General features: G+C 37.5%; 1 protein-coding gene across 1 annotated transcript; it reads left to right on the top strand.

The window, feature by feature from the left end:
* Nucleotides 1–55: 55 nt before the first annotated feature.
* On the top strand, nucleotides 56–24,569 carry ATG3 (autophagy related 3). The gene is made up of 12 exons (XM_039718173.1): nucleotides 56–224; nucleotides 2,899–2,940; nucleotides 6,087–6,136; nucleotides 7,295–7,365; nucleotides 9,033–9,140; nucleotides 10,717–10,766; nucleotides 12,667–12,748; nucleotides 13,404–13,438; nucleotides 14,174–14,329; nucleotides 14,939–15,066; nucleotides 20,498–20,566; nucleotides 22,131–24,569. The coding sequence occupies exons 1-12, from the start codon at nucleotides 153–155 to the stop codon at nucleotides 22,210–22,212; spliced, it is 945 nt and encodes a 314-aa protein (XP_039574107.1). The 5' UTR covers nucleotides 56–152; the 3' UTR covers nucleotides 22,213–24,569.
* The last annotated feature ends 568 nt before the right edge of the window (nucleotides 24,570–25,137 follow it).

Raw genomic sequence — 25,137 nt, 5'->3', positions numbered from 1 at the left:
CCCTGCGCGCGCGCGCCGTGCGTCGTCACGCGCCTGCGACGGGGGGCGGGGGGAACGTGAGGGGAGGGTCACGTGGGCGGTGGCCGCGGGAACGCCGTGCCGAGGGCGGGGGCGCGGCCGCTGTCCGTCCGTCCGTCCGTCCGTCCGCCGCAATGCAGAACGTCATCAACACGGTGAAGGGGAAGGCCCTGGAGGTGGCCGAGTACCTCACGCCCGTACTCAAGGTGCCGGTCCTGCGCAGGAGCTGGGACGGGGAGGAAGGGCGCCCGTGGCCGCGCGTCCCTGCGTGAGCCCCGGGAGCTGTCGGTGCCCTTGCCGGCCGGGCCCGAGGAGCTGCGTGGCTGCGGGTCTGGAAGGGCGCGGTGCTGGGCGTGCTGGCACAGCCGTCGGCCCTCATCCCCCCGCGGCCCGGAGGGGATGGGGGGACCTCGGCTGGCGCTCATCCCGCAGAGGGGGAGCATCCACCTGGGAGGGGCGGGCCTCGAGAAGAACAGGTGTTGCTGCTCCTGCTTCTCAGGGAATAACTTAAATGTGTTGCTGTTTTCTGTTAAAATTACGAAAGTCTTACGTGGTTGTGTGTCCAGGAATTGAAATCCGAGCGTACAGAGAGGCTTGAGCCTGGTTTCAGGAATTGCATTGCATGGTTATTTTGGGTAAAGGGCAACTTTTTCAGCTGACATAAAAAAAAAAATCCAAACCAAAACAACAAAATTAGCCACACACCTTCGTTGGGTGAGCAGGTTTTACATTGCCCAGCTTATTCCTGTATCAGAATTACAGTATTAATACAAGCCTCTGTGTACCAAAGTAGCTGAGAATAGCAGAAATGAGCCATTGGGTCATTATAAAAGTAGACAGCATATCTGTCATATTTCCTGTTACTGCATATTTAGGTAGAAAGAAATTATAATTTTCTGCAGTTTTTAGACTACATCCCATTCTCTGACTCTTATTTGCAAACAATTTTTTATAGAAACCCCAAATTTGTATACAAGTGCTTAACTTCGCAGCAGTTTTTTCACTACTGATTTTGATGCTTCTGCATGCTTTTGAAAAAAACACTTGTTTATGACAACAGTCTCTCTGCCTGTGGCTTTGTGGTTTGACCTTTTATGTGCTTTGCACCCTGCAGCTTACTTCTCTGCGTAAATACCAGGGACAGTCAATTATTAATTGAACTTGTTCCTCTGTGGTGTTTGGGATGCTCTTGTCTGCATAGTGGACCTGCCTAGAGTTGCCCACCAATGTGAAATGTATGAGTTGCAGTGAAGTTGTGCCATGGGAAGGTGAAGTGAGTTGTTCAGTAGTACAGTTATTGTTGCACAGCTGGTGTAGTAGTGGACGAATCCTTGTCTCCAGATGCATTACTGGGAGGAGGCGGGAGTGGAACCTTCCAGAAATGGAAGGTGTTGATATTGTGTGTATATGTTCCATTTATGAGGGCAAAATAAATACTCCAACTTGGTAATTTTTGAAAGAAACTAGACCTTTGTCTCTCCCAGTTGAAGGATTTACTTACGTGGAAAAATGAGCTATTTAACCTCAGGGAAAAAAGGATGAATGTTTTACCTGTTTTCTTTCTGTAATTACAGAGACAAGAGTTTGTGCATGTTCCCTACTGCTTATGGTTCATTTTGAGGGGAACTAGTAAGTTGTCTCCACTGTGGTGTTGCACAATGTGTTATTGAGGATTCTGAGTTTTATAGCAATTGAAATTACTTTGATTTCAGTCACCTAGTATATAATGATGTTACAATGTTTGTAGAGCTGCTGTTTTCCTTATCTTTATCTTGTTCTTAAGTGTATCTTCCTTAGGACTGGGGCAGAAAAGCAGTAATCAGTACCTATGAAACAGGTGTGCTCCTTTCATTTTCTGTAGCACAGGTGATAGCACAGACTGAGGGAAGGAATGTGAATACCCAAGTTTAGCTGGGGCTGCTTTTATTCAGTGGTTTTTGTCTGGTTGAATATGGCGAAGTTGTGGCTGGGAGCAAGGCATGTTCAGTTGATGCTTTTAGTCTAGGTAGGGGAAAAAAATATGCTCCTTAGGGCAAGAGGTCAGTTATGCCATGGTTGAAATTTTATTCTCTTTCAAAAGCTGGTTTTGAACAGCTCGAATGCTGGGGAGCAGTAGGATACCTTGGTGCTTGAGGCTTTTCTGAAGAAACAACCAGAAGTCAAAACATAATACACTTAGTCTAGATTTGAGTATGACACAAGATGTGTTATCCTTAAGCTTCATAAGTGTTGCCTTTAATGCTAAAGTACTTAATTTCTCCATGCAGAATAAGTCTGGTGTCTGCTCACCATCTATTCTTTCATACACAGAGCTCCCCACAACAATATGTAAAAACTGAAGCTGTTTCCATGGGGATGCATGATGAAAGCACAGAAATGGGCACTAAAAGAGAGTATATTACTAAGTCTTTGTATTTAACTTTTTTTACCCCAGAGCAGAGTTAGTTTGGTCTTTCATTCATGACTTTACTTAACTGCAAACCTCATATTGATGAATTGCAGTGCTGTTCAATGCCTAGAACTCTGGAGTCCTTGACAGATCACTGATTTCAACTGATTTTCTGTTTCTTACTGGCAAACGAAATACTGAGTGCCAGCCATCTTTTCTTCATTATTGCAATAATTTGCAGTAGCAAAAAAAATAATTTGGGTGATAATTTTTCATAACAGCTCATATTTTGCAACAAGCAATTTTGGGGAGCCTTCCTTCCGTATTTTCTAATGTAAGTTGACTGTCAGTTGTGGCAGAGGTTGCCTCCAGGCTGATTCTTGGATCTTTGGACAGAACTAATTGCAAAACGAGAGTAGAGAAGATGTTTGTCTTCAGTAAAGTGGATTGTGTTGATTTGTCAGTAGTTCTCAAAAACTTTTCTCTTGCAGGAGTCCAAGTTTAAAGAAACTGGAGTAATTACACCTGAAGAAGTAAGTATTTAGAAACTTAAATTTATTTTGGAAGTAATGATGCATTTTTTTATGCAAAATAACCATGTTAAACAGATCATGTCTTTGCCAATTATTGCTTCTTAAAATAATTTCCACAAAGTGAAATTTCTAAGTGGCCTTTTTTACTCTACAGATTAAAATAGATCAACATAATTTTTTCTGAAACGGCATTAGGCATCTGAATGTGGGATGCTTCTTTCCCCTATTATGCTGTGAAAAGATTGTAAAGAAGCTGGGTCAACAGCTCCATTTGTCATGGGAGTTCAGGACTGAAGTAGGAATATACTGGTTTCTTTCCTCTGAGGAACTTGAATGGGAGCATTTATCTTTGGAACAGTCTTTGCTTACCTCTGTTTTTGTTCCTTCCAAGGCTCTGTGAAGATCATATATTTGTTCACACCATGTATCCAATGATTATTATTTTTCCCTCTTCTTCTCTTTAGTCTGGTTGTATTTTGAATTGCTGCCAAGCAGTTGTATTTTTTTAAGAACTCCAATGCAAAGAGCAACAAACAGGATTTTTTTCCTGGAACAGTAAGAACACTGGCTATGTTGAGCTATTTTAACTTCCCCCTTACACTTTTTCTCATACTGAACTGCTACTGATCTGCAAAAACTTAGTCTTTACAGAGTTCTAATAAAACAGGGTCAAGACTGTTAGGTAGAATGAAAGAAAAATGAAACGATAAAAAATTGTAAAGATGAGGTGGAAAAAAAAAGGAACAAATGATGATTGATTAGGGTAGATAATGTGGACAGAAATATTTTTCCTAATACTGGTGCCTGTATTTTTCTGCTGTGTTGCCCTGGCAAGCAAACCCTCACTCTCTCCCTCTGACACAGAAGTACCACACAGAAAAACAGGCTTAGCAACATGATGTTCTGTTCTGACAACCGTATGTATGTGTGTATATAAATATTAATATATGTTATGCAATAATATGTGGTCTTGTATATAAACTAGAATAACAGAGAAAGTCTGGACAAATGTTATACCAATACTTAATCCCTTTGTGGTTTATGGGAGAAGAATTTGCAGTAGTATTGTAAGAAAAGGTATCTTCTATAGAACATAGCAAGAACCACACTGTATTACATTAAACAGTTTGCAGCCTTTAAACACCACTAGGAATATGAATAGTCCATGTTCTGTGTGTCAAGTTAGATGCTGCTGGGATGAATAAATTGGATCCTTCAAAACAGTAGTCAAGGGAACCAGTTATACAGCAAGATTAAATTTTTGGTAAATTTAGATGAAGCTGGAGCATGGACCTGCTGATTACCCCTTTGACAGTCTTCATATAGGAATAGTTGCTAAAGAAGAATGATGACACTAGGATGTTGTCTTTGCATGAGTTTGTATTTCTTGGGTAATTTAAGCTGTATTTTAGTCTGAGACACTTAACTGGTGTATAGATTTTTGTGGGGTACCTGTGGCTTGCCTCTGAGGATGAGTAAATTGAGACTAAAGATGACTCATCAAACTCAACACCTACTCCCTTTTTTTCACTTATCTGTGCACTTGATTTATTTTCAAAAATTCTTGCCCGTCATGAGTTCTTACTAGTTAATACTGCCAAAAGATGACACCTGTTTTAATTATGTGTGTAAATAGAGGGAAATTGTTAAAATACTTTTCTTCAGGACTAGAAATAAGATGTCCTAAAATTGATCTCCTTCTGCTTTCCAGTACTGATTCAGATATGAGGTAGCATCAGTGCTTGAGAAATAGAAAGTGAAACCAGCAAGATAATTTTGCTGCCTCAAGTGAAAAAAAAATAGATGAAATTTCAAGTGCTGTTTTAGGGCTATGTATCTGTTAGACCCACAAACTACACTGTTTTTCATATTTAGTAATATATTTCAACATTGCTGTCATAAACAGAGCTTCAATTCCTTGAACAGAGAATTTTAAATATTTCTGGAATTTCATTTATGTTTACTATGTAAAAGATAATGAGTTTTAAAATTTTCCTGTGTATTGGAAGAGTTTGCTGGGTTTTTTTAAAGGATTGAGTTTTGCTAGAGGTTTTTGTTGAAAATAGGTGAAAGAGAAGCACTTTTGCAGAGATTAAGCCTGTTAATCCGTGTGCAGTGTGCACTGTGGTGTTTTCTGCAGCACTGATCCGCCTGCCTATGGAGGACGTGATGAGGAAGTGGCTGTGACCTGCTGCAAGCCTGTTACATCACACTGCAGCAGCTCCTGGGCAGCTGGGGAGGGAAAGTGGCACTTCAAGACAAGACAGCACCTGTAGCAATGGCTGTGCACCTCATATTCCAAAGGGAGTGCTGCAGAGGCCACAAAAATCACTTGAGTGCGGGCTTGCCTTCCTCAATTCATGTGTACAAAGACAAGCCCAGAGGGTTACGCTTTGCTGCATGAATTTTTAGTTTGTACACACATGACATTGCTGGCAAGTTTAACATGACAGTAACACTTTGAAATAGTAATGCAATTTTATAACAGGCTTTATCTTTGACACTAAGAACAAGCAGAGTGAATTTTTTAAAAACTATTTCTTCAGAACAAAGTTGCTGATATGATATTTAGTGTACTAGGTAAGTGGTAATCCATTTTTAGTTTACATCAGTGATCAGCTATTATAGTGATAGTCATTATATGAAATCTATGCTGTTTATTTCTTTGTTGCAGTTCTCTCACTGACTCAGTGGATTGATGGTCTCGCTTTTCTTACTGCAAAATTGTTTTGAACAAGGAAAGGGAATTAAACTTTTTTTTTTTTACATTAAGCTCTTTGTTATCTTTGCAAAAGTTTGAATAGTGGCAAATAAAAATAATTTCTTTATTACAAAATAAATAGTCTTACTAGGTCCAGATACTATTTTGGTTCTTACTAGACTGGCAGGTAGTATCACAGGTTTTGAAACACTGAATTTGCTATGGTGCTTAGTAAGCATTTCAGGTGAAGTTGATTTAGTCTTTCCATTTTCATGGTTAGCTGAGATATGGAGTTAAAATAAAGCATCAAGCTGATTGAAACATTTGCTAATTACACAGTTAATCGATCAAAGGAATGTGGAACTGAAATACTAATGCTGAGAAAAAAATGGAGATTGTTGTCTTTGGCCATATGTAACAGTAATTTCTTTTCCTGCCTTAACAGTTTGTTGCAGCTGGAGACCACTTAGTTCACCACTGTCCTACTTGGCAATGGTAAGGAAAATTGAAAGAATTGTAGAAAGCTAGCATTCTTACCTGGGCTTTGGTGTATTTCCATTGGATTTAGCCATACAGTTGTCAGAGCAGTAAGTGTACTTTTCCAGTAAAACTTTCATGATGGCTCTATAGAGCTTACTAATTGCCGTATAGCAGTAGCTGAGATGAAGATTTGCTTGGGGATTTTTTGTTTGTTTTCCTAAGGTTTTAGGGAAAATAATCTGTTATATACTGTAAATGCTTTTAGTGCTTAGCTGCAGTAGCAGCATGTCTCCCCGGGTTTGTCTTGGTGATTGAAAAAGTAAAGGCCATGTACAACTGGAATTGTTTGCCAGTAGCTGTAAATGGTATATTTTGACAAGCATTTGTTAATAAATATATTCAAGTTAGCCCACAGCAGTTCATCGTGTGCAGTGATTGCCCTTGGAAATCCCTTCTGTTTTGTGCACAGTAAGGGTTCAAATAAGGTGCTTCCTTATGTTTTACTGGTGTCTTGCATTATGAAACTGCTCCTAAATGAGCATTGTCTGTGCAGTTGGTATCATCAGGGTCTTGGCTCTGTACTGAGCCTCGAATGGCTGAATCAAAAATTACTATGTTTGAATCATTGTTTCCCTGCCCCTTTGCCACCTCCTTCAGAGAAAACATGATGTTGAGTCTAGCAGCATTTTGGAATGGGCTGTTTAGAATGTTACTCTTATTTCAAACAAAAAAAACACTCAAGGTGAAGGCAAATGCATGAATAATGTGAAATTAAGTGTACTTAAGCATTAGTGACTATGGACAGATTTTGTATTTATAGAGGTCTATTTCTTGCTTTTCTGAAGCTGTTTTCTTTAGGCATTTGCTACTTTGTTGTTGCTGATCCCAGAAAATTTTATATAGAATAGATTATTTCGTCAATCCACCTTTCCTTGGCCATCTCAGAGTGAAAGTTTTTGAGGCATAAAATGGTTTTGATCTCAGAACAGTTAGGGGTGGCCAAGCTTTCTAACACCATACCAAATGTATATAGGGAGGAGTAAAGTCATAGCAAACCAATTCTGAGAATAGGTCAAGAGGATTATATAAAACATTCCTGACACAACATGAAAATAGAAGGGATCTTTTGTTTGCAGGTCATCAGATTCTCAAATGGTGTGCTTCATTTTACAGGGCTTCAGGAGAAGAATTAAAAGTCAAAGCTTATCTGCCAACAGACAAACAGTTTCTGGTAACTAAAAATGGTAAGCCTGAAATTGAAATGTAAGTGTTCTTAGAATACCTTACGCTTCAGATGCTCTGGCTTTGCAATATTAAAGAAGTTTTTCCTGCACTCCTAAATTCTTTTTCTTAGACCACTTTATTGTAGAGCTTTATATGAGACATAAAGCTTGCCTTGATGAAGTATAAATGAACTTTAAACATTATTAACCTCTTTGTATGTCTTTGCTTCAACTCATGTTCAGTGTCTAAAATGAAGATATGTTTTTTTTTCCTCATTCCTTTGGAAACTTAGACTATTAAAGAGTTCTCAAAATGTTTTTTATGCTGACACTGATACTTCTAATTCAAGTGAATTAGAATTGAATATGTAGTTAATGTCAATGCCCTTGTCAATTAGAATCATATAAATACAATCTTGAATTAATTTTTTTCACCTTCACAGTTGTGTTTATATAATACATGTGGTGATGACTTTTTAATGGATAAGAAGGATAACATTTTGACACAACTATGGGGAGATACGAAAGATCTTGTATCAAAATGTGTCAAAGCTATTAGATGAAGCATTAGCACTAAGCCTGAGGAAATTTTTGCCTGCAGAGGAATGTATTATATACTTGGATTTTCCTTGCTGGCTTCTGGGGTCTTGCGCTATCATGAGAAAATTACTACAGTAACACTGGACATTCTCCTGACATGGGCCTCATGGTGTGATAGCCAGTTGATCTGCTTTGTTTCTTTCCCTGTCACTACTGAGGTTCCTTGTTGCTTCGATCGTCTTGATCACATTCCAAAATAATGTGCTTCCTGCTGCTGGTGTCACATTGGCCTCCCACCTGAGTAAAAGGTGTGGGCTGTAGTTGAGACTGGGAACCATCCTACAGACCTCATTTTAGAAGTCTTTGGATGACTTCACTTTGACTTTCACACCTCTTTTATCCCTTTCTGAAAGGTTAAAGAGCAGTTTTCAAATGCTGCACTTCATGTAGCGGATCTATTTTTCTCCACATTAATAGAAAAGGAAGGAGCATTTTCTACATAGTGCTTGTTCACACTATTGGGAAATGCCTGCTTTGTCCTGATCAGTTATTCAGTCTTTCTTTGACTATTTTCTGAAAGCATTCTCTAAATCTCAATTTAAATGGCTCTGTAATGCATATGACAGAAGTTATTCTTAATATCACATGAATTCTTACCATCTAAATTTCTAGATGTTAAATTATAATTAAACATACCTAATGTATTGCATAAGTAGCTGCTGCAAACTTTTAGCAGCATTCTAGAGCCTAAATGAGTTTGGAAAACTGATGAAAATCCAGGCAAAGTTGTCCTTAGTTGTTTACCAGTGTGAAGAAAACTTACAGGTTCTCTCCAGTTGTTAGCAAATGAGAAATTATTTTCTAATCCTTAAGAGATTGGATGAAACTGTTCTAATATTTAACAGAAAGATGAACTTCTAAGGTTATAGCAATAGTTGTATTTTACATTAAGTAAAATACGTAGTACAGCATATCAACATATTTTTGGAAGTTCAAACTTTTGCATTTGAAATATAGCCTTAGGATTCCTTAAATAGGGATATATGAAAACACATTTTTAGAAGGCCTTGTAGGACAATATCATGCTCCAGTCTGATTTTGTATAAGAATGACTGACTGCATTCTTTTTGTTTTGTCATTTTTTGTAGTGCCGTGCTATAAAAGGTGTAAGCAGATGGAATACTCAGATGAGCAGGAGGCAATTATAGAAGAAGATGATGGTGATGGGGGATGGGTAGACACTTTTCACAATGCAGGTATTCAAGGTCTTGCTGCAGGCTTTGCATTTGGCAATCTGATTTTCAGTTTCCACTCTTAGAAAGTAAAATCTTTCTTAAATACACGTCTGTGTACCAATATGTAGTCTGGAGGAAATAAGTTACATTATCAGCTACCTATCTGATTGATACACAGTGTTTAACTGTGTGGCTGTATATGCTTGAAAAAGGCTCCTTTTCAGAGATGATGACACTAAAGTTCTAGGAAGTTATTTTAAAGTATGAGCTGTGTAGTACTCATTCCTTATTAAGGAAATCCTGTGAAGATGATGTTATTTTAAATTGTGGATACTGTACTAAAAAGAAAGATGTTAAGTACAGAGATGAGAGTGGAAGATGATCCTATTTTACAATAATCCCTTAAATGAGCTTGTGTTTATAAAGAAGTCTAAAAAATACTGCTTATATGAATCTATCTCACTGGCTTTTCTAGCACAGTGTTTTAAAAATACTTCTGTTTATTTCTAGTTGGCAATGATATTAGTTTTAATCTGTTTCATGATATTCCATCATGTGTTAATACAATTCTGTCCTTCAATGATGTTTTCTCCACCATTTCCAAAAGTACTTCTCTAAGTTTTTACTTTCTTTGGTGTAAATTTTTTTGCTGTAATATAGAGAAAGTTCTCTAAATAGTTTGCCAGGGTGGGGAGGAAAAGGGTTGGAGATGATGCTTTTTTTTTTCTGTAGGCATACATTTTTCATCATTGGCAATTCTTAAAGGTATCATAGTTCATAATTGAGTGCCCCCACACCAAAGAAATAATTTGGAATAGCTTTGTCTTGTCCTTGAATTAAGTGTGCAGTATCCGTCCCTCCTGTGAATAGACTCCTCTGCCAGGTTTTTCCTTTTACAGTTGACTGGTTTGGGCACCATACAGTACAGCACAACTGTAACACCCTGGCTAAACCTCGCCAGGTGTCTGAATGCTGTCAAATGAGATAAAATCTGTTTCCACAGCTGAAGAGTTAATCAGACAAATGTACTCTGTCAAAGAAGAATCTTGGCATGTATGCCAAAAGGTATTATGTGAGAACTGCAGTAAGAACTAGAAGGCTAATGGGGAGTATCTCAAGATCGGAAACTTCTATGATTTGGTGTGGTTTTATATCCCCACTTTCCCTCAGCTAAAAGCATTGATTGCTGTGCTCCATTTTGCTTTGTCATTGCTTTCAGGAAGCTCAGAAATATTCATAAATGCCTGCCTTTTTCATGAAGTTGAGTTTCATTGTTGTGATGTGAGTGCTTCTCCTGAATTCACTTTTATGCAAAAAGACCTTAAAATAGAAGTCCAAATTCTCAGAGTTCCATCACGGACTTTTTAAGATGTGGCACATCTGTGCTGTGGTGTTCTGTGTTACTGGTATGGTTTGCTTAGGGATGTTCTGCACTAAGCATGTTACCAATACTGAAGGAACAGCCTCTCACATATCAAGGTTGTTGAGGTATGACTTTAAAGATGAGACATTGCTTTTAAAATCCTTGCAAACTCTTTCTATGCTGTTCTTTAACCAAGAACCAAGCTTTTTTAACACAAGCTTCTTCAATTTACAGGTATAGTGGGTGCAACAGAAGCAGTTAAGGAGATCACACTAGACAGTAAGGTGCTTGTTTCTAAATTTCTCTTGCTTTGTTACAGCCCTGAAGGTAATAGTAGTTTTACCAGTGTCAATCTAGTACTCAGTACTCCCTGTGAAAGATTAAATGGCACTTCATTACAAATTGTTTTGCAGAGGTACATTGACCCTCAGAGCCTGTGATATTAGTCTAAGCATGTGCGTCTCCTTATCGCTGTGTTTACTGAGGCATTTGTCTTTTTGCAATGTCTTTAGCCAGTGCTCCTGTGCCAGGCTTCTACAAACTGAAAATTAAATTCTGTTCATACTGATGTCACACATTTGTTTTTCAAGACATTAGTGTTTGGAAATCCAATGTAAAGAAATTTTTATGTCGAAAAGTAATGTGGGAATGTAAAGTGTTTCTTTGTGATCTTCAACTACAGCGAGTAGACTTTTAGCACATTGGTCCAGTTTGACAGGTTTATGCCCTTCAGTTTAGAAGAACTTTATTTGTATAAATGTATACATGTTATGTAGTCCTCAGTTTCTGCATGTTTCCAAAAAGTCACTTCAGCAGGAAACAAACCTGAAACTTATGTCCTCAGGAAGTACTTGAAATGCAAATGTATTGACTAACATGTTTAAGAAACATGAAGAAAGTGACAGAGACACAAAATGCTTTTAAAGATGAGTTTGTATGGGGAGTTCTGGCTGTGGGCTGTGAGCATCCAAGAAGCTTTGGATTCTAAAAATTAATGGGGAAAAATGGGCTGTCCTATGCTACTGCATAATTATAAACAGCTCAAAAAATGCTATCGATTTGATGAACAGTGAAGTGCAGGTATACCAAATGACTTTGCTGAATATAGTAAAAATACTGCTTTTTTACAAGTCAGTAACATGAGAGTGGAAGAAATACTCAAGGAATGACTAAAGTTGATAACTTTTTCTGCAAAACACAATACCTGCAGAATGTTACTGTGATTCATAACTGCTGTTGTGTGCTTTGCATTGGATTTTATCTCTATTGTGTGTAGAAAAACTTGTTTGCTTGTGGGTCCAATCCAGGTTCTGTTTGACAATGCACGTTGTCACTTAGTTTTTTATTGGTTTTGGTGGTTTGGGTTTTTTAATGAAAAATTCAGCCACCTGATGCTCAGAATTAAAGGAGCTTCCAAATGTAGTTGTTATTTGGAGTATTCTCCTAAAATCTTAATGAAACCTCTGTAAATTGAGACCTTTACTTTCTGAATTTCTTTGGAGTTGTTCATTGGATTCTATGCTGTGCAAGGCCCAAAAGTTACCTGTGGGCTTGTGCTGTATTTGTTTCTGTTGGACTCTAATTCTTGTGTTGCAGAATTATATCAAAATGTGATACCTTTTGTGACTGTCTAGTGGTTTAAAACAATTATGGAACTGGACGGGGCTCATAGTCTGTGAAACTGGGTGACACTTTTAGTCATATAATAGAGTTCATGTAGTCCCACAAAGAGGAGGAGGTTGGACTCGATCATCCTTATGGGTCCCTTCTTTGAGATATTTTATGATAACTGCTTCATAGTTGGCTGTGGGTTGCAACTTAAAAAATACTTAACCTACATGTTTAGTCTTAGCTGTTTAGTTACTGCCTTTCATTTGTGATAGGTGGATCTCTTGATTGTTTAACACCATGGTTGCTTTTCTTTGTTTAGGGATTAAGGCATTCCAGATTGCAAAGTGAAAGGAAAACTTTTAAAATGGATTTTTAATGTCATACTAGGACTTTGAAACAAGGATGAGTTATTAAGCAAGTATTTGAGTTCAGTGTAGTTCTCAATATTTCAGAAGTTAGCTTTCTGGCTCACTGAATGTGTTGACTGGACTTAACACCTTCAGTTTTTTGGGGCTATTAGGCTATGTAGCTGGAACAGTCATTAAAGCAGTATTTTCAATTTAACTTCTGAAGGATAATATAAAAATACCAGAGTGTTCAGCATCTTGTGAAGATGATGACGAGGAAGATGAAGGAGAAGCTGCAGACATGGAAGGTATTTCCTTAATTTGTGTGGGACATATTTTATTTCAGGTCTTTAACTAAAGCAGTACACTCTAAAACACTACTCATTCTTTGCAAGGAATTCATGCTGAAAACTTCAGTAGGCCTGTGCTCTTTAAATGTCCTTTGTATGGTTTTATTGATGCATGTTTACTCTAACTTGTGTGCTAAAAACCTGACTGAATATTAGTGATTGGAAAATTGTGTAGCAGAACAAATCTAAGAAAGTTTAAATTAGGGATTTAGCACAGCTTCCTTCCAGCTTTGTACCTACACTTAAACTCAAGTGTAGTTGATTTTAAGTGTAGGTATGAACACTACATCGTACCTACATATAAAATCTGCCTATATAAAATTTTATATTTTATTTATTACCTACAGGAATTATTATATTTTATTTATTACCTACAGTAAGTAGGTGGAGCTATACTTCAGCGAAGTATAGCTGAAGTATCAGTCCAGCTACTTACTGTAGTCTTGGTCAAATTTGTGTTTAAAAAGAGATAGTCTGGTTTGGGGATTGGGAAGATTACCTGAATAAAACTTGTTTAGATACATGTCGATTTTTTTAAAGTAGTTGTTTATGAATGATAAATATAATGACTGGCTACAAGCTGAACACAAAATTTTATGGGTCTTCTTTTCAGAGTATGAAGAGAGTGGGCTATTGGAGACAGATGATGTGAGTGAACAGTTCTCTCTCTTGCCTGTTACAATATAAGCACAAGCAAAGTAAAAATAATGATAAATGGCTGAAATAACAAGCTTATGAGTAGTAGGATTACTGAGCTTGGATTTCTATGGATTTGTCTCCTGCCAATCTACTGCACTAACTTGAACCCTCGGGTCCTCAAAGATTTGTCCCACAGAAATTTTCCTTGGTTTTGCTAATCCTTTTGCTCTGCTTGTACAAACACCGCTGTATTCACGAGAAGTTAAAAAATGCAGCGGTGATTCTTGGGGCTTACACAGGGAGGATGAGTGGCCTGTAGGTTCAGTAGATTACACCAATACCTCAGATGTTTATAGAGAAAACAGAAGGCCTCATTATTTGTGGTACTATGCTATAGTCTTAATGAACCTGCACAAACTGAGACCTTTGCCATGTGAATTTCATTGGAATTGTCTGTTATTTGTGAAAGAAGGTAGGGGGTGTAACAGCATAGCTGCCTACTTCCTTGAAAAATCAGACCTTTTTTGAAAAGTAAAAAAAAAAAATCACCGAAAATAAAACAAAAAATTACTTGTTGGTGGAGAAACTGATGCTTCTAATTTAGAAATAAAAACAAACCATAAGTTGGGGGGTTTTTGTGCCCACTTAAGAACATTATTAACAGTTTTACATAACTACTTAGGATGGGAAAGGAAGGAACTCAAGCAAGATTATTCTAATCTTGTTATTTTTACCTTGAACCAGGCAACGCTTGACACACGACAGATTGTAGAAGCTAACAAAACTAAAGTTGATGTTGGAGGGGAAGATGCTATTCTACAGACTAGAACCTATGACCTCTACATCACCTATGACAAATATTACCAGACTCCAAGGCTCTGGTTATTTGGATATGATGAGGTATATCTATGTTGGGGTTTTTTTCCTGCGTCTGTGAAATGTGGCTCGCTGTGTCAAATAGGCTATTTTGTTGCTTATTCACAATAGAAATTTAAAGGAAAAAATGGTAAGAAAACCATTAAATAATATAGGCTTGTAGGTAGGACTTTTATTGTACTTGCAGCAAGTTGGAACAATTTCACTAAAAACTGCACATGATAACTGAGCGTATTTTGAAGGAAGGCACTGGTGTTTTTGTTAGCACTGTAGAACTGGTCAAGTAAGCAGGTATGTGCTTTCATCTCCTTCAAAAGGAAAGGAATATATGAATAGTTCTTCCCTTTAATCACTAGGTTTCTTGAGCTAAAGTTGGGTAGGGCCCACTGCTCAAATACTGAGGTGGGAACCTAGCTGGTTGTTAAATACGTTGACTACACTGCTTAAAGGAAAATCTGTGCAGTACTATTTTTATACCATATGGATTTTTATGCAATTCTTTCACTGTACCTTCAGAACTTTTATATTTTAGATGCCTGTAATTTTTGGAGCATTGTCTGTTACTGATGTTAGAAAGGAGCAAGAGTCTTTATTAGTAATGCTTTTGTTCTCGTGTTCCTTGTTCCCCTCTAGCAGCGGCAGCCTTTAACAGTAGAGCATATGTATGAAGATATTAGTCAAGATCATGTCAAAAAAACAGTGACCATTGAAAACCATCCTCATCTTCCTCCACCTCCCATGTGTTCAGTTCATCCATGCAGGTAAGTCTTTGTTTCTGGTCTGATAGTGCCTGCAATACAAGGCACTTCACTGCTCTTGTTAAGGTTTTTGTTCAGGTCTTCTGGACATATTTCTACAATTGGCTGCTGTATTGGTCTGTTGGTTTCTGAGGCAGTATGAAAGGAAAGGATCAGCAGTTCTCTGAGTTCATTCCAGTGCTCAGTGTATTGTGTTCTGCAGTTAGCACTGTCTTCTCTGATCAACTTGCTTTTTTAACTCCTCTTCCTTGTGTACTCCAGGAGATGGCAGACTACCAGAATTCCATGAGATAAAGTTTTATCCTTTTGTCTACTTTTTGGGGAGAGTAGAAGTACAGTGTATACTTCTGGCAGCTGAAAAAGCTATTTGAACATTAAATAGCAGTTTCTTATTTATGTTAACTATCTCCTGCTCCCCTTTACATTTTGCACTGATTAATAGAGATCCTGTGATTGTCACACTGAAGTATTTGTTGAACACAACTGCAAAATGCAGTTGGTTTTTTTGCGTATTGTTCCATTTTCCATGTTTCTTACCCAAGACATAGGGAGCCTATAGTTCAACTAGCTGCACAGATATTTTTTCTAGGCCTTTGGAAGGTGTATCTTGTCTTAGATGTAGGCCCTAACATCCTTTTGGGTGTCTTAGTGATACAGAGCCAGTATCTGAAACAGTGTAATTCTTCTTGACAGTATGAAGTTCCTGAAGGTACAAGTTTGGGCCTTTACCTTTTAAGAAAAGATACTCTTTGTATTATACTGTGCATATGTTTAAAAGAAAAAATTAGAGTTCAGATTGCCAGTTTAATTTCCTTTGACTTAAACAATTAGGCTATCCATGTCACTAGCTGAGTGTCAAATAATCAACTTGTTGACAAGCTTGTGGTCATTTTCACAGACTCAAAGCATTCTTGCTTCTGGCTTAGCATTTAGAGAAGAGAGCAAGGGAACTTTGCAACAAGTACTTTATGGCTAATTTTGGTCTTAAGAAGATAGATATTCATATGCTTTGTAAATCTGTATATCATGTTTCTTGCAGTACACAGTTCATTAGCCACTGCTTTTCAAAATTGTTTGCTTTTGCCAAGCAGTCAGACTTACATGTGGACAGTATGGAGCAGAGAAGCCATTGTACTGGGAAGTATTTTTTTTCCCCTCTTGAGGTCTAGTTGAAAATTTTGGAGTAGTAAAGTTTATTCTTGCTTTTTAAATCATCAGGTTTAAGTCTGCACTAACATGAAAATGTCAGTCTGGGTACTCAAGAGTAATACAAGAAGCAGAACTGGAAGAACTGCAAAGCAAATGATAAAGAATGGAACATAAAACAACATAAGACCTCTGTTAATCTGTGAGACCACCACATATTGAATATTGGAGTACAGCTCTGGTCATCTGTTCTGTAGTCTGTGAGGTGAAAGAAGACTAAAACTGGAAAAGATACAGAGATTTGTGTGGGATAACTAAAGTTATAAAGCTCTTTCCCATGATAAATGATAGAATAATCTGTATCCCTTAATATTTGAAAAAAGCTGAGCAGGACGTTATGATATCTGTGACCTTCGCTATGAATGATACAGGAGGTGAAGTAATAGGATTTAAGTTTTCTTCCAGTAGTGAAACTGGTGGCATTGAATGCTACTCTGCTGGCATTTTCAAAGCCAGAAAGGATTAATTTCTGCACACACCACCTAACTAAATTAAGTACTTATTTAAGCCATAGTATGTTAATGAAATAAAAAATTGTCAAGGTTATTAAAACTGTAGTTAGTAGAAGGATTCAGAATAAGAAAGTCCCTGGGTAATTTCCATCAGTATGCTGGAAATGCAGTTCTAGTAGTGCTTTGGACAGAGCATTTATGAGATGCTTGTTCCAGCCTCTTTATTGAGCATGTACTATAAAATAGGAAGGATAACCAGGTAGATCTTTGGTTTGAATCCAGTAAGGTGTTCTTGTACCTTATACGAACATACTAGTCTTAATCTCAACCTGTTGGTGACTTTGACTGTCTTTTTGTTTGCTGTCTGAAGGATTTTTGGACAAAAAATGGATTCATCTTTTTTTGTGCAACTAGTGGTTTTGATGGAGTGTCAAGTGGGAGGAATGTAGGAGGTCTTAGCAGACTGACCGGGAAGATGATTAATAGGAGAAAAAGAGGAAAAAAATCCTGAAGCCAGAATTTAATTTTACTTTGTGTTGTGGAAGCCTTGATAGTAAATTGTTTGGGAAGAAGCTCCTGTTGATGTGTATTTGGAGGGCACTCTGAGAACAAACAAAGATGCAGAGATATTTCAGCATGACAGCCCTCACTAGGGCTGTCATGCTGAAATATCTCCCTAGGACTAGGTAGAATTGTGGGATTTATACTGGGCTGTGGCTGCAATTTTATCTGCTTAATTTTAGTTACTACTCTGCAGAGGTGTTAGCAGTGCACTGCTAATCTGTGAATTTGGGTTGAGTCTCTTCACAGGTGAGAGCCCTGTGGTCATGTTTTCACTTTCTCTGAAGCCAGGGAAGTGCCAGTTCCTTTTTTATGTAATCTACACTTACGCTTGAAGCAATGGTTTACATCATGACACTTGTTTCAGCTTTAAGCATGAAATAGATGATTGATAGTGAAGTGAAACAGGTCTGTTGCTAGTCTTAAAAATGGAGGAAACTGTAGCCCTTCTCAAAAAGTGATGTCGTGGTTCTGCACCTGCTTAACACTGGAAAGAGTTTAAAAGGTATTGTTGAGGCTGTGAAGAAAGAGGCTAACAGCATATCTGAAATTGAGGTTTTAAGCTATTTTTTCAAATTGATAAGGCTAACAGCTAAGAAGGTTGGGCTTCTGGATTAAAAACCAATAGCCAAACTGTTGCTTTCTTTTTAATTCAGCTAGGAACTATGAGTGTTTAGTTACATCTGCTGCTGTTGCTTCCCATCATGCTATAGAAATTGTGTAATGTAGGATATTTGTATGATTCCAAACCTTTTTATTGCAATGTGAGTATCCTCATGTCAGGTGTTAAAGAAAGGAAAGAAACAGCAGTTGGATCACACTGTCAGCTGCTTGAGATGGCTTCTCTTTTGAGTAGTTAGTGAAAATTGTTCATTGTACAGCTCTTCTGTAAGTTGTAGTTCTTGTCAGCATTTTTATGGTACTGGGAGGAACATAGTCAACTTCCTCATTAATTGCTGTAAACTGCTTTAATCATGATTCTCAGCTTTTTCTTTGTGTGCTATGAAGGGACTATCAAACAGGTTAACTACTAAACACATTTACAATTAAATTGTAATTACTTGCACTGATTCCAAGGACTTATTTGTCTTCATTTCAGAATAGTGATAAGCTTCCAAACTCTTTTTGCTTCTAATGTGCTCTAAATATCTGCAGGGAAAAATTGTAGATAGCAGGATATTTTAGCTTACATTTCTTCAAAAGTTATTTCTTTCCTTTGTAGTGTGTTTATATATTTTATGTTCATTCCTCCAAGTTTTCTTACAGGAGGAGGCTGAAAACAGGAAACAAACTTTATGAAGTTTATAAAACACCTGCAAAGCTTTTCATGAGTAACTGTATGACAGTGAGAATGACCATTACTCTGTGGCCATTGTAGATTTGAGGTACCTGAATAGTTCTTAAAAAACAGAAAAGAGCAAATGTCATTAAGATGTATGAAGTTGAGTCAGTATGCTGTTTAAGACTTCTAATGCCTGCATGGTGACCTGCCTTCTGAGCCAGTAAAAAGTACAGTTATGCATAAGGTCAAAACTTAAGTTTTGGCAGTGGCCAGCTTCCTACAGAGAAGCAGCTGGCCTTGGCACCCGAAATGGCATGTGTTCCGCAGGGCATCATGGGGATCCAGAGCTGGAATCGGCTCTGAGAGTTAGTTGACTTGCAAAGACCAACAGTAAATGACAAATGCTGACCTTTAATATTTCCCCAGACTTGCATGTTCCTGTTTACATTGTGTCTTGGTAACTTTGCAACAGCTTCCTTCCTTGTTTGCAGCCACTGGCAGCATGATTAACTTTGGAGATAATTACTAAATGCCAGTTGCTGGTCAGCTATTTAGATTGACGTACTGGTATCAAGACATGGTCAGAAAGTTATGCAAACTCTGCTTCCCACTCATCCTTCTTCTCAGTTGGCACTTTGGTTGTTTTGGGATGGGTATTTTAAACTACTGCTGCTCACTTACCTGCAGTGCTGTGTATATGGACACCCATAAACCTGTATTATTTATGTCACTGGTGAAGATTACCTGCAGAATCCTCTATTTAAAACAAGGTTGAAGTATAGATAAAACTAAGATTAATTATACAACCTGGGAGTTTGTGTTAAAGGTACATAAATAAAACATAATTTAACATACAGTAGTTCTCCCCTCTGATTTGATATGTTCTTCCTCCCTTAGTTTATGGGAGAGAACTGCCTTAAACACAGGAACATTACTTAAAATTGTAACTGGTCATTAAAAGTTTTGAAGTCTTTATCATTAAGGATATTCCAAACTATAGCAGACAAGTTATAGCACTCACCACTGAGTGATCTGTTCTAGTTGACTGCTCATTGAGCAAGGAGGGCTTTAGACTAGATGGTGACCAGTCTCTTCCACCCTTTGCTATTCTGTAATTTTGTGTTGCTTTCCCAGGACCAGCTTTGTCTACAAATATCGTGTGGTTCATAGTAGGTCAGGGATGTCACCAATGAGAATGTAAAGCACTACAGGGAAGGATGAACACTTCTCAGCTCACTGAGTTTTTACAATCATAGAGTTACAAGAAAGAAGAAACTAGCTGAGAAAATGTTGGTTTGCTATAGAACCCAAGTTACCACCAGTGAAAGTTTTCATACCCCAAACCAGTCCTAGAGCAATAGTTCTGAATTTGTGCAGGATTTAGTTAATCTGCCTTTCCTAGGAAACGATTAATTGTTTTAGTGTTTTAAACCTCTTCAAGCTTTACAAGTTTGAGTGCATCAGAGGCAGCTAAAAATGATACAGCAGTTTCTAGACATCATCTTCAGAGGGCATCTGGGAACTTCTGGTGGCTGGCTGCCACCAGTATTACCTTCTAGAGACTTAATCTGGGGGCTTTATTGGCATTTAGCAATTAAAAGTTATACTGGTGTCAAGCAGTATGCGTTCACTCTCATGGCACTCTACACTGAGCATACAACATTTGACATATGACATTGAGTCTACATTGTAGCATACAACATTTTTTGCTTTCTGTGGGAATGTAAGGAGCTGTTAAATAATGTTACATTCATCACTAAATGTTAATTTTCAGTTACTGTTGCTATTTTACTTTCTCAGTAAACTGAAAATTTCATTTTGCTGCTTCTGAACCTAATGGTCCAAAATTAGTTAATTTGCACAAAACCTATTCGTCCTGATGAAGAGGGAGTTGCCTCTTCCTTAAATGTTTTGTTTCTGATCTGTTTTTCAGGCATGCAGAAGTCATGAAGAAAATAATCGAGACTGTTGCAGAAGGTGGGGGAGAACTTGGAGTTCACATGTATCCTTTTTCATTATTACACAGATTCTTGGACACTGCTTGCAGTGTAAGGTCTGTTACCTCAAGGTTCATAAGCTGAAACACAATTGTGTGTGAAAACAGTGACTAGCTGCTTGGGGTAGCACTTGCTGGAGTGCTGGGATGAGCTCCTTTGTGAGCATGAAAAGGAGATGCCAGTGTAGGAGGGTGAGACTGGAGGTTCACAGCCTCCATCCAGAGTGTAATCACTGCTTACGGAGCAGCTTTTTTATTAGATGTTAATCTGAAATTTATTTCTGGAAGGTGTAGAGGTCCCACTATTCTCTATTCTGCATGTGAGCAATATCGTAGTAAAACAACATTGCTGACAAAAAGCAATGAAAATCACTTAAACTACTCTGAACATCAATATCAAATGCCTCACAATTAAAATTTTCTTTCAGGGAGCTGAGTGATCTTAGTTATGCTTTGTAGGAATCAATAGTATAATTTCTGACTGGAGCAACCTCTGTGATAAAAGCAAGTGTGTCCTTTCAAAATAGTGTTCTTTGCTGCTGTAGGGCAAATAAGCAGGAATTACTGAGCAGCTAAAGGTCTTGAATCAGTAAAATTCTCATTTACTGTATGAGTTGAGACTTGCTCAATTTGTGCAACAAGCAAGTGGAATTGAACTGGAAAATAACTTGTCTGTCAGAGTTGTTCAGGTTTCCTAGTCCTCTTATAGTTGCAAGTAGGTGATTTTCCCCTTGTTTTTATTTTTCTTTTTTTAAAAAATCACTTCAGTTGGGGCATTTTTAACATTTCTTGACTCATTTTCATATATCTTCTGTTTGTGAAGAAATGGTCAGTGAGACTATTATGTCAAACCATTGGGTTTACTTACATCCAGTACCAGTGTAACTTAATAGTCAGGGAACTGAAAATTCAATAGAAATCACTACTTTCAACTATCTACCTCTTTCTCACATGGAAAGAGACTTTAGATTGTAATTATTCAATATACTCCAGATTGCAAATTCAGGCCCAACATGCATTTCAAAGTGATATGTGCAAGGGAACTCTTCTCTGCAAAGGCAGAGCATTCAGCTTGCTTAAGCTAATCTCCTTACTTTCCCTTCTGACCAGGCAGGAACTCTTTCAAAGGATGGCTCAGAATAAGAGCTGATATCTTTTTCTGAGCCCCTAAAACACTGAGGAGAGGAGCCTTCTTTCCCTGCAACTACAGGAAGGTAGCTAGGGATTAGCCTTGCTGGGTAGAATTTACCTTGGCATTCGTTAATAACAAATATTAAGAGTGTAAGTGGAGTTGATAATGTTTCTGTGGTGTCTGCAAGATATAGTGAAAATAACTCTTGGTTCCCTGCATTTACTTAAACTTTAAAAAATGGTTGTCTATTTTTGGTCAAGCATTGAATGTCATTACCAGAATTCTGCAATAATAATCTCCAACTCTCTTAACTCTAAAGTAGCTAGGTGGTATTTTCCTATTAGCAAGAAATACTGCTGAGCAGACCATTGAATGTGACTTCTGCTTTGTTTTGCTGAATTTCTAGCTATTGTACATTTTCCTTAATAAGAAACTCAGGTACCTTCTTATTTTCTTGAAATTTGTACAGGCAGTCATTCCAACGATAGAATACGACTACACAAGGCACTTTACGATGTAACTGAAATAAGAGATGTGTTCCTCTAATTATCAAATCTTTTTTTAAATAACCCATCCATGTGACTTATACAACATTATACTCAATTTCTGTAACTAATCTTTTATCAACTTGATGCATTAAAATAAAATGTTCCATTACCAGCCTTTTTAATAAAAATCTCTGTGTGTAATATAAATAAATCACTTTCATTCCAGTACAGATAGTGCACTAAGAGGTGGGATTTTTTTTTCTCCATAATTCCTTAATTTCCTTCCATGAGATAATTTTCCTGTATTTTAGAAACTGAAATCTACTTTTGTAGTAGAAGCCTAATAGTTTTGGCTTTGTTACTGATTCCTAAAAATGCACGTTTATTTTTTCCTCTTCAATTTAAACTCATTTGAGAGCTTTGTGGAGGGATTTTTTTCCAGCTATGAATGGCTATATTTCCCCTAGCTGGAGGAATATTTTAAAAGATGAAAAACATAAGTGATTGTGTTGTTAAGAAAACTGTCTGACTACAGCTTAAATAAGTAACTGTAACTAACCAGTCTTTGAGAGGTGATTTCCACTTGAGCAAGACTAGAGGTGGAATATTTGAGGAGACAGAGAAGGGATATTCATTATGTAGTCCCTTTCTCTTGTAATAAAGAACAGTCTTATTGACAAAAATACAGCTTGAGGGTAAAGGGAAAAGATTGCTATGGCAGAGCAAGGTTCAATCTTGATTATTTGTCTACCTTAGCTATACTAATTGCCAGTATGATAGCGTGGTTTCCTCCTTGGGATGAAATTGCATGGAGTTGTTTGTGGATTCGGACATTGCATAGGCATCCAGGCTTTAGCAACCACTTTCTGTCCTGTAAAATGTAAGGTTTACTTTAATGAAACTTGGAGGAAAGGACCATCATGTCTCTGTATCTATATTTGTGCATATATTTATAGTCATTAGATTCACTTAAACTGTCTTTCGGGAAAGCACTTTTGTCTCCCAAGCATCCATCTTGCATTCTGCAAGGTAATCCAGAAGCTGGGTGTCTGCACTGGACTGAATTTACTGTTGGGTGGGAAGATTAGTCCTAGTCCTGGCACAGCTGGTCCCTGTTTTGGCTGTCCTTTGTACCATGCTCTTACTTACATGGGAACACATAATCAGGTTGTGTGTTCCATGCTAAAATTGACTTTCCTCTTGATATGTCTTCACTTCCTCTTTTTTTGGACATATCTTAAGCAATGTCTATGTAAGTGAAGAGTAATGCTGGCTGAAACCTGTTAAAAACTTAACCACATCCACTGAGTCATGCCATAGGAATTTGCCTAGGAGGCTAATCTCAAAGATGTTTTGGGCTTTCTGGTAACAAAGGAAGCAGCTGTCCTCCACCCAATAAATGGGGGAGCAAAGAGAGGGAGTATGACTTAAAATAGGCAGTGGTGATGTATATGTTTTTCCTTTGCATCAGATGCATCGGAATCTTTTGAAACATCCTTTTCCCTAAAAGGTATCTGTTCTCCTGTAAGAAGGTGAATTAGTTTCATAAGTCTCCAGTAAGTTAAGTTATAAAATACTGCATTCTTCCTTGTCAGGCTTTTGATGAAAGCAAGTGGCGTGTTTGTTTTTTTTTATTTTTAATGTATAAACCAAAGAAGGCCTTTTTCTCTGAACCTAACAGAAAAAGAGGCACAGCAGAACAGAAGAGAACTTGCAATGGCTTCCAGCATCACCATGATATTAGATATCTTATGGCATTTCTAGCCCTACATTGTCTGATGTTGCAAAAGCCAATCCTTGGTGACTAAGACATGGTGTTCTGTTTGGCTGCTTATCAAAGTGGCTGCACTTACAAGCAAATTTGATGTGGTGTACTTGTGCTGTACCTTAATCCTCTGCTTACTTTGGTATTAATGTTTAAAATTCCTGATAGAACCAAAGATTGCTGCTGTAGGAACTACTATAAACATTTAAACATGGTAACTTCAATTAAAGCTTCTGTCAAATCCTACATGATTATTAATTACCTGAATTTTGTGTTGGCATCAGAAGAGCTTCTGAGAAGTTCTGCTCTGCTCACTTTCCTACTACACACCTTACAGTTCTTATGGCTCTTTTCTTGCCTTCTGTTTCTTGACCTTGGACTTTTGGTATGTTCTTGTTTACAGGTGCTGCATGCAGTAAAAATGTAGGTGAATTTTTGATCCACTGATTAGGTAGAATGAGTGAGTTGTGATGCAAAGGGAATTAACTCATAGAGATGTAAAATAATGACCATCACAGCCTATTGTCAATGTACATGAAATGTAAAAATAGTAATAGAAAAAATTTTAAAATACCAATAAATACTTGCTTCCAATAAAAAATACAAGTGGAAGATAAAATCAAAGCAGTAAGTGTGGGAAGTGCCGTTCTGTATTTATTATTTTAAAAGTCTGATCAAAGCCTAAGCTACAAGTAATGAAGTATGGAGATAGTGTTAAACAGGGCAATTTCAACTTTGTCCTTCTGCAGCAGCATTTTTAGGTGTGGGAAAGTAGAGTTTGTTTAACCAGCTTTCTAACAAACAGCCTGAGCCATTGTTAGAGAACTAGAATGCTTTGAGTTTGTCTATGTTGTGAAGTTTATAGGGACACTTATAATTTAGAGTCTTACTGTGCTAAGAGCTTACTGATTTCATGTTTCTTTCTGAAACATGCCTATCTGCTTTTCTAGTGAAAAATAGCCTTTGATATCAGTAACTTCCAAGATCTGTTTTAAGTCTATTATTTGGGAAAAAAAAAGCTGGATGTAGAAAATTCAGCTGTATAAAGGATGAAAAATTTCATTCATTCAGAGTATCATCCTTATTGTTGGAAGTAGGTGTGTACAACTTCATAAGAGGCTCTCTCTCTTTTATGATAGTCCAGTTTCAGTTGCAACAATGATTTATTATGAAAAGAATATGAATCTTCCTA

The sequence above is a fragment of the Passer montanus genome, unplaced genomic scaffold (assembly GCF_014805655.1).
Source record: "Passer montanus isolate IOZ18808 unplaced genomic scaffold, ASM1480565v1 scaffold39, whole genome shotgun sequence".
NCBI classification, from domain to species: Eukaryota; Metazoa; Chordata; class Aves; order Passeriformes; family Passeridae; genus Passer; species Passer montanus.
Note: the sequence above shows the minus strand (reverse complement) of the source record. Positions and strands in the feature narration are given on the sequence as shown.

What these genes read in the sequence shown, in the direction of transcription:
- ATG3 (XM_039718173.1), top strand. Translation starts at nt 153, where the DNA reads ATGCAGAACGTCATCAACACGGTGAAGGGGAAGGCCCTGGAGGTGGCC. An exon ending in AGATCACACTAGACAGTAAG is followed by an intron (nt 10,767 to 12,666) that starts GTGCTTGTTTCT and finishes TAACTTCTGAAG; the next exon opens with GATAATATAAAAATACCAGA. An exon ending in TGTTCAGTTCATCCATGCAG is followed by an intron (nt 15,067 to 20,497) that starts GTAAGTCTTTGT and finishes TCTGTTTTTCAG; the next exon opens with GCATGCAGAAGTCATGAAGA.